Raw genomic sequence first — 17472 nt, 5'->3', positions numbered from 1 at the left:
GATAATTTAGAAAAGGGAATTTATATTTGAACTGATTAATATGTTTCTCCAAACCAACCCAACAAACTTATTTTTTTTTACCAAATAACCCTGAAGTAAACAGTTTAGTCAAAGAAGTCAGCATTCAAGACATGCCTCCAGGAAGGAAATATAACTGTAATATGATAAATAGCAAGTTTCCCCATAATCACAAGGGAGATGTTTAGAATTATACCTAGTTATATGTCCACTGCTTTCCTCTTTCATGAGATAAGCCAAATCCCTAAGTCACTACCACCAGTATATTAAAAGTACTTGAAGTATTGTGAAAAGATGACCATGAATCTCTACTCTGTATGGAGAAAAGTATCAGGAGCCAGTGATTACCCAGTAATTGCTGATAAATGAATGTGAACTTAAGGGACTTCTTTTACATACACACACACATACACACACACACACCCATTCCCATACTGTATAGACCTTCAGAATGAACATATTAGTTGGTTAATTAATTTCCTGGTCCATAAGTATATAAAGAAACTAAGTTAAAATCAGCCTATAGTAATATACAATTATAAATGAAATCATGATCCACAGCACTAATCATCTTTCTAGTCTAATTATGCTTACTTATTGCTTTGTCTTCTTGACACTAGTAACAGTGGAAGACTTTGTGGAAGTTTTTCATGAAGGAAGAAATACTTCCTCCATGAAGCTGGTTAGAAACAGTTTGCTAGGAAATTATAACTGAATAACTTCTTTTTATAAGGACAAAATATTCCAGAAAAAGCCTTGGAATATTTATCTAATTTAAAAGCATATCTTTCCACAGAGAATTTTGTGAGACATAAAATCATTAGTGCATATGAGTTCTTTCCCTTTCAGGGGTTAGTTGAATACCAAATTTCTTAGATCTTTAAATTCAGACTAGAAAGGGAATGGAAAATACCTATTCATGCTCATTTGTAACAACGTCTTAGGATATTTGTTAATTCTGCTAAATGTCAGTAGAACATTTTATGCAGCAATGAGAAATTACACTATTCAGTAATGTTTTTACAACCTCAGATGAACCTCAACCTTGTGCAACTGACTTCCTAAAAAGTTTGTGTAAATAACACTTTGGTAAATTGAATAATTTTACTTGCACGTAAGTTAGACATTCTCTAAAGCAAATAATTACCCCAAAATTCACTCTACAGTTAAAATTTTTTTACATTATAATGCAGCACAAATTAATATGTAATTTACATTCTCCTTACTTGGAGCTTAGTATAATCATGATCTTTATGAAAGACTGTAAAAACACTTAGAATTTTAATTGAAAAAGCCCATCGAATTTGGGGAATGATAACTTTAGTTTCTCTAAATTTAACAGCTTTACAAGCTGATTCCACACAGCCTCAACAGGCCAAAATTCACTTAACAGAACTCTCACTGTAACCTAGAAACTCACTCTGTAGTAGTGTATTCTCCATCTTTCAAAATGTGGACTGTCCTGACATCATCCATCCTTGTCCTACCTATTTCTACCAGCAGGAGCACCCAGCTCCCATTTCATATGAAGGTTTAAATCAGTGCTTTTCCAACCTTACATACTACCACTGAATGATAGGCCCTAAATGAAGATAAAAGCCATCAGTTCCCCAAACATTTAGGGATTTTAGAAAATGGCAACACAAATGTAATCTATTAATTTTCATCTTTGCCAGATACCTATAAGACTGCATGTCATAAAAATGACTGTTCAGTGATTTGAACCCTTATATACCCAAAATAAATCTCTCCTAATTCCTATGTAAAGATTTATCAAGTGTTTGCTGCAGGGCTTTCTAAGTACCAGCCACTATGCTCCACACTGGAACACTAAAAATGACAAGGTGCTATTTGGTGAAGCACGCACATCCACCAAAATTACTCTGAATACAGAATTACAGAAACATTAAGACAATGCTTGGAGGAAAAATCATAAGTAAACTGTTAAAGTCTCTAGAATTGCTATATTAACTATGGGAATGATACAGTCAGTCTCATCGAAAATTCAGCTACCATAATCTATATTTACTTTCTTTTACATTTTGAAGCACTTAATTCAAGAATGGAATAGTGATTTTAAATGACACAGCAAATATTAACAATAATTTATTTCATTACTTTTCCTATGCCTTCCTATTTTCTAAAACTCCTACATACAATTTTACATGGTTTATTATATGGTTATATTCAGGGATTATAAGAATTTCTTCAATGCTCCATAAACAACAACAACAAAAAAACTGACCCAGAACATACACTTCACCTAACATCTGTTTTACCATGAAATTAGGTGTAATACTTACTCCATTAAATGGGAATATCTGTATAAAGATGTTATTTTTGACCACTTGGCTTAGCACAAAGTAGAACAGGACAACTGTCTTAAAGATTAACTAATATAACCAAATACTAATACTAAAGACTTTAAAGCTAATAATTCTTTAAGATAAAAACTTTTATGAATAGATAAAAATGAAAACTGAATTCTGAGTATAGTAAAGACAAATAAGTCATTGTGCATTCAACCAAGGTATCAATTACTGGTAATACAACATATGAAAAGCTTATTTTCCATTCTCTTCTAGCTCAATATAGCAGATATTTAGCCAAAGCCAAGTTGTACTCATTTCAATAGTCTCACAAGCTATCAGTGTCCAGGTATCACCACACATCATTACTACATACTACTACATTTCTATACAAAAAGTCACATCCAGCAATAACGTTCAGAATACCGAGAGGGTATCTGGGTATATGTGTGCACAGAAAGTGTCAATGATGTAATCCTAGGCCAACTATAGCAGAATATTGTACATCCATGCAAGAATGTAAGTTAGACCTAGATATATTATAGAAAAGCCACAGAAGGAAGGTCTCCTAGGCTTCATCTAACGAAAGAAAACACATATAAAAAGAGTATTTGGTATTCAAGAAATACCAAAAAGTTCAACTTAACTTAGAAAAGCAAGCAAAGGAACATAATTCATATGTGAAGCCCAAAGCTCAGAGCAAAGAGTGGGTTAAAGTCTTGGCAGATTTTAAATGAACTGACTTCATTGCGAAATATGAATGTGAGCATATCAACTGTACCTAGAATATGTATTCTGTAAGGGTCAGAGTTTCTCAGATACAGTGGGGACTCAAAAAATATTTATTGTGTAAAAAAAGGAGGAATTCCATTAGTTTTACTCACCAACATATTGCCAGCAACTAGTACAGTAACTGAAACATTTCTTGAATGAATGAACAGTTATGGAAATTACATTAAAGCTACATTAAACTTTGGCCATATGTTAACCAAAAAGCCAAAGAGTAAGCAAATGTGACTGACTAGAGGTTTGGTTTGGTTTTGTTTTTTAATAATGGGTCACTCTGGCATGTAAAGGATTTTAAAATGTTTTTTAAGCCATCTAATCAAAATATTGCAGAATACTGTAGTTTTCAAAAAACCTTATTTCTGAGCACAGTCTAATTCCCCACTTCTAAGAAACTAATGAAACTGCATTTAGCAATGTTTGCTAACCTCTATTTAGTAAATGTTAGACACTTAGTCTAACTTACAGCTGATTCTTTTCACAGCAAGATATCAGATTGCCTCCAACTATACTTTAGAAGAAAATGACATTGTCACAGAACCCTCAAAGATACTGAAAAAATATTTTGTTTACAGACTACCAGCTCATATATAAACAAATCTGTATTTCACTATGATCTTTTTGTACCTTCATGGAAAGATCCCTGCACAGGTATACATGAGACTAGCAAAGTTTTTTATGGCTAGACCTGATGTAACCCTGAGCAAGTGAGCCCTACCAGTTTTTATTATCTTCTAAGATCGAAATATTACTTCACTGATTCAACTTATAAACTGATGTATTTAACTAGAAAAGTTAATATAATTACAGAATATCATGAAAAACTCAATCCATCACACAGACTCTATACAACACTTTCAATATCATAACAATAAAAATATCATTTCTAATGTTACTTATGAAATGGCTCATGTTCCACACTGACTATTAAAGAGAGCTTACAATAAGCACAAATGACACTGAAAAAAAAAAAAAACACAAAACCCCAAATCACCATGGAAGAGATTATTAAAATGGAGCTCAGAATATCTTTTCTGGATCACATCAGCAAACCCAGAGAAAGTGAAAGATTTCAGGCAGTTATAAGTTGAGAAGATAGTGCACCTTGTTGTTTTGCCATGAGAGTGATATGTAAAAAGGTACTATTTTTTTTTAAAAGATTTTATTTATTTATTTGAGAGAGAATGAGAGACAGAGAGCACGAGAGGGAAGAGGGTCAGAGGGAGAAGCAGACCCCCCGCCGAGCAGGGAGCCCGATGCGGGACTCGATCCCAGGACTCCAGGATCATGACCTGAGCCGACGGCAGTTGCCCAACCAACTGAGCCACCCAGGCGCCCCTAAAAAGGTACTATTTTGAATGCTGCTAAAATATCAAAGGATGGCAAGAGTAAAGAATCAAGTTAGGGATGAATGGAGCCTTATGATGCTTTATTAGACATGTAAAGTTTAAACTGTCAAATAAGAAAATACAAAAGACCTTATTCTATCCAGATTTTGAGAATTCATACGAAAGGCAGTTTTAAAAAAATGAAATCTAAATTCTGCTTTAACAAAGTGGTAGATCCTTTTAGGACCAAAAGGAAGGCTTATTAATGGCATAATAAGATTTTGAAATGCTACGACATTCTTATATGCATACCTGAGGCCTGAATCATTGGGAATACTTGCAACTATTTTAAGTTCTGTGGACCCTAGAGTCTAGTCCCATTTAGCTTTCTCTTCACCCAACCCTCTAATGCTATTTTTGGCCTTTCTCTGACTTAACTGTATAAGCAATGGGATAACCCATTATGCTTGCTTTCCTGTCCCATAATGAACTGGGTTCCAAAAGCAACTCTCAGTTAACTTGAAGTCGAGACTTAAGAGTTATATGGGCCCTCTGGGCCTTATGTGCATGCTGCCTGACCTTGGGCAATTACTTAACTTGTAGGATGTCATTTACACAGAGAAGTTATAAAAGTACTTTACACTAGGTTTCAGTGAAGACTAGTGGCTGACATAAAAACTCAATAAATGATCATTTTACTAAGAATTATCTAGTCTATACAACAGTAATCAAAACAATATGGTACTGGTACAAAAAACAGACACATAGACCAATGGAACAGAACAGAGAGCCCACAAATAAACTCAAAGATATATGGTCAACTAATCTTTGACAAGGGTGCCAAGAACACACAATGGCACACAAAATGACAATCTCTTCAATAAATGGTGTTGGAAAAATTGGATATCCACATGCCAAAGAATGAAATCAGACCATCTTCTTATTACCAAATACAAAATTAACTCAAAATGGGTTAAAGCCTTAAAAATAAGACCCAAAGCTGTAAAACTCCTAGGAGAAAATAGAGGGAAAAATCTCCTTGACATCAGTCTTGGCAATGACATTTTGGATATACACCAAAAGTAAAGCAACAAAAGCAAAAATAAGTAAGTGGGACTACATCGAACTAAAAAGCTCCTGCACAGAAAAAGGAAAAAAAATCAATAAAATGAAAAGGCAAGCTATGGAATGGGAGAAAATATCTGTAAACCATACATTTGATAAGGAGTTAATACCTAAAATATATAAGGAACTCTTACAAATCAACAGCAAAAAACAAAACAAAAAAAAACAAAACAAAAAAACAACCCAATTAAAAAATGGGCAAAAGAGTTGAATGGACATTTTTCAAAGAAGACATATAATGGCCAACAGGTATGTGAAAAGGTGCTCAACACCACTAATCATCAGGGAAATGCAAATTAAAATCACAATGAGATACCAGCTCACACCTGCTAGAATGGCTATTATCAAAAGGTAAGAGATAAAAAGTATTGGCAAGGATGTGGAGAAAAGGTAACACTTGTATGCCATTGGTGGGAACGTAAATTGGTGGGAACAGAAAACAGTATATCTATGTAGAAAACCCAAAAGACTCCACCAAAAAAAAAAAAAAAAAAAAAAAAAGGAAGAACTAATACATGAATTCAGCAAAGTGGCAGGATATAAAATCAATGTACAGAAATCTGTTGCATTTCCATATACCAATAATGAAGCAGCAGAAAGAGATATCAAGGAATCAATCCCATTTACAATTGCACCAAAAACCATAGGATTCCTAGGAATAAACCTAACTAAACAGGTGAAAGATCTGTATGCTGAAAACTACAGAACACTTACAAAAGAAATTGAAAAAGACACAAAGAAATGGAAAACCATTCCATGCTCATGGATTGGAAGAACAAACATTGTTAAGAGGTCTATACTACTCAAAGCCATCTACACATTCGATGCAACCTCTGTGATTCAGCTATAGCAACTTCTTACTAGACATGTCACCGGAAGCAAGAGAAACAAAAGCAAAAATGAACTATTGGGACTTCATCAAGATAAAAAGCTTCTGCAATAAAACTAAAAGGTAACTGATGGAATGGGAGAAGATATTTGCAAATGATATTTCTGATAAAGGGCTAGTATCCTATCAAGCTCAACACTCAAAAAATAATCCAGTTAAAAAATGGGCAGAAGGCATGAACATAGACATTTATCCAAAGGTGACATACAGATGCTAACAGACACATGAAAAAACGCTCAACATCACTCATCATCAGGGAAATACAAATCAAAACCACAATGAGATACCACCTCACACCTGTCAGAATGGCTAAAATTAACAACTCAGGAAACAACAGATGTTGGCAAGGATGTGGAGAAAGGAGAACCCTCTTATACTGTTGGTGGCAATGCAAATTGGTGCAGCCACTCTGCAAAACAGTATGGAGGTTCCTCCAAAAGTTAAAAGTAGAACTATCTGAACTACCGTATGATCCAGAAATTGCACTCCTAGGTATTTATACAAAGGATACAAACATACTGATTCAAAGGGGCACATGCACCTCAGTGTTTATAACAGCACTATCAACGACAGCCAAAGTATGGAAAGAGCCCAAATGTCCATTGGCTGATGAATGGATAAAGATGTGGGGTGTGTGTGTGTATGTGTGTGTAAGTGTATGGAATGGAATATTACTCAGCCATCAAAAAGAATGAAATCTTGCCATCTGCAATGACATGGATAGAACTACAGGGTATTATGGTAAGCAAAATAAGTCAGAGAAAGACAAATACCATGTGATTTCACTCATCTTGGAATTTAAGAAACAAAACAGATGAACATAGAGAGAGGGAAGGAAAAGTAAGATAAAAACAGAGAGGGAGGCAAACTATAACAGACTCTTATTAAAGATAGAGAACTGAGGTTTGCTGGAGGGGAGGGGAGTGGGGGATGTATTAAAGGGTGATGGGCATTAAGAAGGGCACTTGTGATGAGCACTGGGTGTTATATGTAAGTGATGAATTACTAGATTCTATTTCTGAAAACTAATACTACTCTACATGTTAACTAATTTGAATTTAAATAAAATCTTGGAGGGAAAAAAAGAACAGTATAGAGATTCCTCAGAACACTAAAATTAGAACTATCATATGATCCAGCAATCCTTCTTCTGGGTATATACATCCAAAGGAAATGAAATCAGTATCTTTTTTTTTTTTTAAAGATTTTATTTATTTATTTGAGAGAGAGGATGAGAGGAGAGAGAGAGCACATGAGAGGGGGGAGGGTCAGAAGGAGAAGCAGACTCCCCACTGAGCAGGGAGCCCGATGCGGGACTCGATCCCGGGACTCCAGGATCATGACCTGAGCCGAAGGCAGTCGCTCAACCAACTGAGCCACCCAGGCGCCCTGAAATCAGTATCTTAAAGAGATATCTGCCCTCCCACATTCATTGCATTATTCACAATAGCCAAGATACAGAAATAACATGAATGTCCATTGATGGAGGAATGGATAAAGAAAATGTCACACATGCGCACACGCATATTATACAGCCTTTAAAAAAAAAAAAAGAAGGAAATCCTGCCACTGGCAACACAGATGAACCTGGAGAACACTGTACTAAATAAAATAAGCCAGACACGGAAAAATAAATACTGTATGATCTCACTTACAACTGGAATGTAAAAAAGTCAAATTTATAGAAGCAGAGAGTACAGTGGTGGTTTCCAGGGTCTTGCAGGTGAGAGAAAAGGGAAGATACAGGTCAAGGGTACAAACTTTCAATTATAAGATGACCAAGTTCTGGGTAAATAATGATGAATACTACACAGCACAGTGACTCTAGTTAATAATACTGTATTGTATACTTGAAATTTGTCAAGAGTAGATCTTAAGTGTTCTCATCATACACCAAAACAAACAGTAACTATGTGAGGTGATGGATGTGTTAACTAGCTTGACTGTGATAATCATTTCATGGTGTATAATAGATAAAACCATCATACTGTACTTTAAATATTTACAGTTTTTATTTCTCAGTCATACCTCAATAAAGCTAGGGGGGAATACTTACAAAAAATTATCTAGTTTAATAACCTTACTTTTCCTTTCAGAATTTTTTCTCTAACCAAAATCTTAAAAATCCCACCTCTCACTTCATTTTTAAAAAATTTTATTTATTTATTAATGAGAGACAGAGAGAGAGAGAGAGAGAGGCAGAGGCAAAGGGAGAAGCAGGCTCCCTGCTGAGCAGAGAGCCCAATGCGGGGCTCCATCCCAGGACCCTGGGATAATGACCTGAGCCGAAGGAAGACACTTAACCGACTAAGCCACCCAGGTGCCCCCCCACCTCTCACTTTAAAGATAGAGAAAATAAGATGTCAAGAGTTGGTGACTTGCTGTAAGTCAAATGTTAAAACTGAAAATAGAACCCAAGTCTCTTAACTCCAAATTTAATATTTTTCCAGTATACCTTTTTGTTTCTAAGACTCTTATAGTACCATTTAGGAAATAACCTGGACTTTAATGTGACTATTCTGGAGAAAAGAGCTAGGTTATTCTATTAAGGAATAACGTAGTCACACATTGCTTCATTCCACTTTCATCAGAAAAAAGACAATCTTGGGGCACCTGGGTGGCTCAGTCGGGTTAAGCATCCAACTCTTGATTTCATCTCAGGGTCATGAGACTGAGCCCTGTATCGGACTCCATACCAGGCATGGAACCTGCTTAAGATTCTCTCTCTCCATCTCTAAAAAAAAAAAAAAAAAAAAAAAAAGACAATCCCAAAAGCAAATTTATAGAATCAGTTATAGGGCAACTCTAGTTGTCAGTCAATGCTCATTCAATCTTATATTCAATACGATCTATAATAATTATTTTGTTAGGTAAGTATTAATAAAGCTAAACAAGCCACAAAGAGTTCACTTATGTTTTGTTTGTTCTGCTTAAGAAAACAAGTGCATGATACCTTTAGAAAGTTTATTTCTTAGTAATGTAAAAGTTAAAATTAGCTATATGGACTATTCACAAAAGTTCTCCCTGTGGTTATACTGGCTAAATAAGGAGTTATTACTGTCAGTAGGTGGTAGGTATTTGATCTTTAGTAACACTAGGCAGCAAGTTGTAGCAGTTTATGAAACATTCAGATGTTTAGTAGATTTAATTTTAATGACTTGTTAAGACAATTTTGGACACTGATTTTGCCACACAATAGTGGGTTTCACCAGTTTCTTCCATTCATCCTTATTTTTGGTGAGCCATCATTAAGGTACACCATGGTGGCACTTCATTAAGCTACAAACATTCACAGTTCAAACCCACAAATTGCAGTGATAACTTCTTAGCTCTTGGGAGGGCTGAATTAACCTAGCACCAGTTGCTGAGACAATCACTTGAGACCAGTCTCTGCTTAGTGATTCCTGAAGCATTCATTAGTTTACCACCATGTGTAACTAACTTCTAACATTCATGGAGAAAAGTACTTCTCACTATGATTCAAGGACAGCACAAATTCTAGATGGGAAGAGGGCCAGAAACAGTCAAGTTCATATCCCTGAGTCCTCAGGAAGAAGGATTTCTCATTTTCTTGCCCTCTCTCACACACACTTATACTTTTAAGAACAAATGGGGAAATACGACCAATCCATATATATTCTGTTCCGGTTACATTCACCATCCCATGTCTTACATGTTTAGACATTCTGAAAATGTCAAGGCACATCCTAGCAAAGTGTAATAGTGCTGTGAAAACAGAAAACCTATTCTTTAGTAATTCTTCTAGCTCAGAAATCACAGCTGGTCACCAATATCAGTCTTTTTGAGTTAGGAGCAATGGGATAGTCTTGTGGAATAAACGCTAGATCTGGAATCAGAAGATTTGCACTTCAAATGCACTTCCTTGATAAATGAACATATACATTGCCTAGTGTATAAAAAAGCACTAAAATGCTTTCTTCCTTTCTACCTACAACTAGAGACACAACATAATACAGGGGAAGTTACTCAGGTATTCATGAACTTGCCTCCTCCTGTTATTTGCCTCAAAAACATTCCTTTGAAGTAAACAACACTGCTTAAAGGTATCTGCCATGTTTGTCCCTAAACCGAAATACTGGAGAAGTATTTTTCTCTACAATTGTTCATAACGTAAGGAAAACCCTTATTTTCTTTCTTTCTAATCTGTTTTGCAGAATAAGCACAAATCTTACTCTTTCAGAATCAGCCGGATGATGGGTGGACTCATGGTCAGTTTAAGGGGTCCAGATAAAGGGTGGAGGGAATTTCTGGGTCTTCCATCAGTTTCTCAGGCTCCCCATTATTAATAGGTGAGTAGTGTTATCTCTTTCCTCCACTTTTGGCAAACTCAATTAAAAGACTATCAGTCTCAAAATCAACCTCTTGTTAAAATACAAGTATAAAAGGACAGAAACAGCACCACTGATTCGGTTTCCTTATCATTTAATAACAAAATTATATACTGAAGACAAAATACAACAGCGCCAGGCACAGGTGCTGTGGAAAAGCCTGTCTTGGTGGCGGTGTCCAGCAATTTTAAGCACTGGAGAAAAGACTGAACTAAAATTAAGACTATCATGGCTGTCAGTATATACTCTTTGGCAGACTATTAGCGACATGTGAAAGTTTTGATAAAACAGGTGTCTAGAAATTTGTTTAAATTTCAGACTTAAGAAAAACCTTCTCCTATTAGCCATTTATTGAACACTACCATTTATTTCCATTGTTATTCATTGCCATGGAGCCCAATTATTTGTTTTCTTATTCACATTTAGTCTGCATTATCACAAATAAAATAAAGACCACAAGGATGTCATTACTCTTCAGCATTTCCCAATGCATAATTCCTAATTTGCATTAAATCCTCGAAGAAATGTACACTGCAGTGAATGACATGTCCTTCTGTAATAAGTACTGTAAATAATGAAATAATCTTTAGCTCAATATACACACACAAAACTACACATACAGTTAAATTGACCAAGGTGCTTTTATATATCTTAGGTATACGATATTCAATATGCTTAGCATACATTATTTGAGAGGAATATAATCTTTGAACATAAGACAGTAGTTTAAGAAGAAATAACTCCTATAATTTCACTTATCTATTTAAGTGAACTAGAAATCTTATGCACCATAACTGATGGGAAAAGCTAAATAATCAATGCTGCTGATACTTAGTGTAGTTCTCAAAGGCCTAAAACCTTTCTCAAAAACCAGTATTTGAAACCTGTCATTTTAGAAACAAAACAAAACAAAACAAAAAACCCTACAACTCTTAACTATTTTTACTCAAGTACAGGAAAGCTTTGAAATAATTTCCTCTAAGCACTCAAAGAAAATTAATTTTTAAAGAGGGGGCCAGGAGAAGGACTTTAATTTCTAAGAATACCCTGAGAGGTAACTTTGTATGAAGAGAATGTCTGAGTATCTCTAAAAACTGAGGGGAGAAAAAAGTAATTAAAAATGTTGCATTCCACAAACTGAGCATAGCATAAAAATGACTCAAAAGGGGAAATTTAATGAAAAGATTAAAAAACTGAAAGCAAATTAATTGATTAAAACACAAAGACATACACGTACACATTGCATGAAGTCATTCAACATTACATGCTGGCTGGCTTTGTATTTTCTTTTAAAATACAATCATAACTTCTTAATGCATAAAACAATAAAGCTCTCAATAATAATCATGAAAAATTCTAATCAAATTTCACTCTAGAGTTAGTCAGTATTCTGCTAGCATATTAGGCCTAAATAAATGTTATGTTAAACCAGGAATCAACACATGCTATTTTCCATAACAGGAGCCATATAAATTACAAGCTCTTCCATGTTTTTTTAACTAGATTTGGTACACTTAAGAATCAGCAGTATTCTCCATCCAGAGTACTCTAATGCAACTGATTTTGTATCTTTTAGAATTTATAATTCATCCTAATGCTCAATCCTTTAAAAAAAAAAAAAAAACCACAATAGGATCTGCTACTTACTATCTTATCTTGCACAGTAAAATTGTGAGCATTTGCTAGGTTTCTAAATCCATAGGTTTTGCTCTGAGGTTTCAGAAAAAAGCAACTTTATTTTCTTTTGGTTATTACATATGATTTTAGCTTACAGATGATTAATTTTTAACACTAACATCCTGCTATATTCTCATTTGAGTAGTCCTATTTATTTCAAAGGTAGACTTTATGTATTACCATTACAAAAAAATAACTATTTGCATAATACTTTATGATTTTACATCTATTACAAACACATCACAGGGAGCCTGAGGATGCATTCAGCAGCTTGTCATTCACCACTTCAAGACCCTTCAGAACCAAACAAGGGGGAGGGTGACATTTTGCTAATGGCAGAAGTAAAGAAATGAATATAAATAACAAACCTTGAGGTTTTAAAAAATACAAACAAAAATATGCATAAACAAGATAGTTTTAATTTGTAAAAGTCCAGGTAAAGATGTATGTGTCTTCTGTTATGATACCCTTTTAAATTATCTAAAACTGTGCTACAAAAATAAAGAAATTGCCATCTTGTTGAATTTTATAAACTAATATATTAAAATTTGATTGTACCTTTTACAGAATTCAGCTTTTCCTCAGCTTTGTGAAATAATCTGAGTATCCTTTCTTTATTACTATGGATTTAACCCTATAAATATGCATAGTAAGAATGTTTAAGAGGGAAATAATGATCCAACATGTTTAGAAATCATGTTGTTCCATAATTTCTTCTTGGTAAAACAATTACAAAGAAAAGTGTTTAAAGCTTCTGTATTTTCTTCCATAACCACCAGTCCAGATAAAAAAAAAAAATACTGAATGCTCAATTATGACATCTCCAGTCTAAATGCTCATAGCACTTGAAGCTTTTTGTAAACAATATGCCTCTATACTACATACATATCCCTTGAACCACCATCTACTTAACATTTTTAAATGTAGTTTCAAATGCAGTGTAACACCATCTTACACACACACACACACACACACACAGAGGAGTGTGCAGAAGAGGAAGGAGGTGGAGAGCAAGAAATGGAGCACGTTGTTGTTTTTCATTCATGCAGTATAGTGATGTCAGCGTCTGCAGCGGCAGCGGCCACGGCGGCAGGAGCCTTGACCTGTGGAGGCTAAAATCCACTGAAGTCAGAACCTCACAGAATTCAGAAGAAACTGAGTAGATAATGTTTGAAAAAATGTTCAAATGTTCATAGAATGGATTTTAAATGGCTAAACAGAATAGATTAGTTGCACAGTTTTAATATGGGTAGAGAGGAGCACGGCGGGATGTGGAGAAGTAACATAAAGGTAATATAATCAGGGAACTGGGGGCTCAAGAGCCTGCATTCAAAATCCCTTAAATGTAAGAAACTGACAAAACCACCTGGTGTTAAAGACAGCAGAAAAGCCTCTTCTATTCCCAATACAAGCTCTGTAGTGATGCAAATCTGTCTGCTGCACAACCAGACTCAGGGAAGTGTTTTCATCATGATTACATTAAAATTGCATTAAACTCAGATATGCCACACTACAACAAGGGGGATAGTTTAAGCCTGATCACAAATTTCATTAAAACTACTTTATGATGGACCATGTAATTCTTAAGCAATTAAGGCTTTTGAAGGATGCAGAAAAACAAGTTGTACTATGACGTGTTGTAAGATGTTAGTGTTTATCAACAAAAGGGGAGCAGGCACTAGATGGCCATTATACTGTTGCAGCAAATACTCTTACTTTGCCCACAAAACCCTCTGTACACAGTCTGAAATGCTTATTCTATGGCTGTTACATTAGTCCCTAAAAGAAAATCCCAAAACTCAATCTATGCACTGTTGAAGTTAAATCACTCAAAAATTTCTCTAACTGCTGCCTTCTATTTGTTCTTTTACCTCTCATTTCATATAGCTCCAGAAAATGTGCAAGGGAGCTGCATATGGCATTAATCTGTTAGAAAATGGTGGCCTTTTCTATAAAATACAGCCAAAGATGTGTGTTCAGTTGTGGTCATTATTAGGGCGATCACGTTGTTTTCATTCATTCATTCAGGATTTGCTGGAGGATGTCAGTTTCTGCAGCAGCTGGCTTGACCTGGGGGAGGAGTGGGGGAGCAAATTCCTCCTGGTGCATACAGATTACAGGAGGTATTTCTTGGTGCTCATGTACACATACCACTGCACTACATCCTACTCTGCCACACCATCAAGTGGTCTGAAAACAAGTGCCTTAGCAACATGCTAATTACCAGCCAGAAATATTAAAAAAACACCACCACCAAAACTGCAATCCATCATAACATAATCACTTTCTCCAAGTCTAGGTCTTTCATTAAAAAGCTCCATTAAAAAAAAAAAAAAAATTTCCACATACCACATCAACGTACAGAGCTCCACAGTGTTTCCCTTCCAAGCAGAGAGTTTTCCACTCGGTATGATCAGTTGTCTCCACAATGCTGCTGCAGCAGCAGCATCTGTAGCTCTAGCCTGGTATCTAATTATATTAGCTACACCACTCTCCCTTATGAGCTTTAAGTCCCTGTTTTGGCTAATCTTCCTCTTCTCCCCCAGGACCCAACTAGATCATGCACTGTGTCCCCAGACATAAACAAAACCAAACCAAACACAAAACATTAAGGGAAGCCGACAGCATCTACTAGCTCACCATTACCTTTGACACCTAACAAAAAAGAAACTTGAGATCCTTTAACAGCTCAACTGAACTGTTAAGTGTACTTAAAAATGGAAGGAAAAAGTGAGCACACTCCACAAATAGGTCTTCAGAAATTTACCATGAAAATCTTGAGTTGGGCATAGACGATTTTCAGCGAAGTACTGCTCTGATGCATATGACTATATAAAGTAGAAAAAAAGAGACCAAAAAAAAAAAAAAAACCCACCAAAACACTATACACTTCAATTGCATATCCAAAACTGTCTCTTCTACACATCCAACAGATATCCTCATAACTAATGCCATCACCCTTCCAAAAAAGAAGAAATATATATATCCCAGTAGTCACAGACACGTTAGGAACTTTGTAGGAAAGCACAAAGAGGCTGTGGATTACAACCACCACCTTATCGGCTGCCAGAGTTTGTGTGCGTGTATTTTTAAGTGTTTCGCCCAGCTCCTCCTTCCCCTGCTACCAACAGCAAACACATGAGTGAGCTAATCAGCTCACAAACTGAAAAACCTTTCGATGCAGGCGAGTGATGGAAGATAAAATCTGAGGGGCGGCATGTGGGTCAAATAAAAGTTGCTTTTCAGTTCGCTCCTCCAAGCCCCGCAACGACCGCAGGGAGGTGAGATTCCCAAAGCCACTTTCACACCTTCGATAATGCACTAGCAAAGAGAAGCCCGGAGAGGCTGAAGTTTCCACGGAGGGAACCGTCGGGGAAGACGCAGCCCGGGAGGACGGAAGGGTTGGGCTCGCTACCTCTGCACACGGGCGAGCCGGGGCTCCGTCTCTCAGGTGAGTTGCTCCTCCGGTGGTTCTCGGGGGACCGTCTCGGGCGGCCCTTGGCCCGCGGCGCCTGCTCGGTCGGGGCCGCGGCTGCGGCCGGCGGCAGCGTCGGGCTGGGCGGGCTGGGGCCGCGGGCCGCACCGGGCCCCGGGAGGTTGCCCAGCGAGGCGGCGGCGGCGGCGGCGGGTGCGCGCGTGGGACTGTGCTGGCTGCCCCGCAGGAGCTGGTAGGGCACCGTGGCGCGGATGGGCTGCAGCAGCCGGCCGGCTCCCGCAGCCGGGGCGCAACCCACGCCGCCGCCCGCACCGTTCCCGTTGCCGGCGGAGGGGGCGGCGGGCGGGGAGCCCGCGGCGCTGCGCCGCATCCTCTGCGGCGGGGGATGAGGGGTCTGAGAGGAACTGGAGGAGGAGGCAGTGGACATGGTGGCTCCGAGGGCCCGGGACGACGCCGGCCGACACGGAGGCGCAGAGCGGGAGGCGCGCGAGCGTGTGGGAGCCGGCGCGATAGTGCGTGCGAGTGTGTAAGGGGGAGGGGCGGGGGTATCGGGGAGGAGGAGGAGTCTCTCGGCTCCCCCTTCCCAACGCGCACCCCCGCCGCCTCGGCGAGGGGGGGAGGGGAAGGCTGCGAAAACAAACGCCCAACGGCCCCAACCGGCGGGCCGTGCTCGGTGTGGCGGTCACGGCCGGGGCCGCGAGGAGCCCGGAGCCGCCGCCGCCCCGGGCATCGCGCTGACAGGGGAGAGGGGCAACAGTCCGGATCACGCAGCCTCGGGGGCCGCTCGCTGCCTCGCAGGGCTGCACGCGCGGGATCGCCCAGCAACTGCACGCAGGCCCGGACCCCTGCTTCTCGGGATCGGGACAGGAGGAAAGGGCCTCGAGGTGTCTCGCTCTCCGCGGATCCCGCGCCACCGCAAACACCGCCGCCGCCGCCTCCGCCTGCTCCTCACTCCAAATGGCAACTGATTTCCCCACCCGCACCCCGCCCCCGGCACCGCCTCCCGGCCCTCGGACCCGGCAGCTGCCGCAACGAGCATTCCCATTGGCTCCGCCGCTCTCCACCAGAACTCGAGTGATTGGTTGGGGAGTAGGAGTGAGAGGAGCACTCGCCAATGAGAGTGGTGCGTGCTACTTTGGAGGCGGGGCGTGAGGGAGTAGAAGAGTGAGGAGGGGGCTGGATGTGGACGCAGGGAGAGGCGTGAGAGTTGACAGCCTTTGAGGTGAGAGCGAGAGTTTGATTGGGCTGCCGTAGGAAAGTGGGTCCGTGCGTGTCCTGCGTGTGCCCCGACACCCAAAGACAGACGCACACCCCGGTAAGCCAGTTGCGAGGGCTCCACCCTCCTGCGCCGATTGTACAACTTGAGATATACGACACTTAAGGCTAACTTTACTTTGCAAGGACACCTGTTCTGTTGGGACGTTTTAGAGTTGGAACCAGAAGAATCCATCCCTTCCCCTCTAACTATAGTAATTTGAGTTTTTGTGGCAAGTAGACTGACTAATGGATCAAAAGAACTTCAAGGCATCAGAAGCAAAGTCTAGAAGCTGGCCTG

The 17472-nt window shown here is 38.7% G+C and overlaps 1 protein-coding gene across 1 annotated transcript in view; it reads right to left on the bottom strand.

Annotated features, from left to right (window-relative positions):
* The window catches only part of GLCCI1 (glucocorticoid induced 1), a gene marked incomplete at its 5' end in the record, with an annotated part of 111657 nt that extends 95058 nt beyond the window's left edge, over nt 1–16599 (bottom strand). Inside the window, one exon of the mRNA XM_035021392.1 lies at nt 15897–16599. Coding sequence (XP_034877283.1) covers nt 15897–16599 — 703 coding nt within the window. The remainder of the gene's footprint in view (nt 1–15896) is intronic.
* Between the last annotated feature and the right edge of the window lie 873 nt (nt 16600–17472).

This window comes from Mirounga leonina, unplaced genomic scaffold (genome assembly GCF_011800145.1).
Source record: "Mirounga leonina isolate KUSES-001 unplaced genomic scaffold, KU_Mleo_1.0 Mir_174, whole genome shotgun sequence".
Classification (NCBI taxonomy): Eukaryota; Metazoa; Chordata; class Mammalia; order Carnivora; family Phocidae; genus Mirounga; species Mirounga leonina.
Note: the sequence above shows the minus strand (reverse complement) of the source record. Positions and strands in the feature narration are given on the sequence as shown.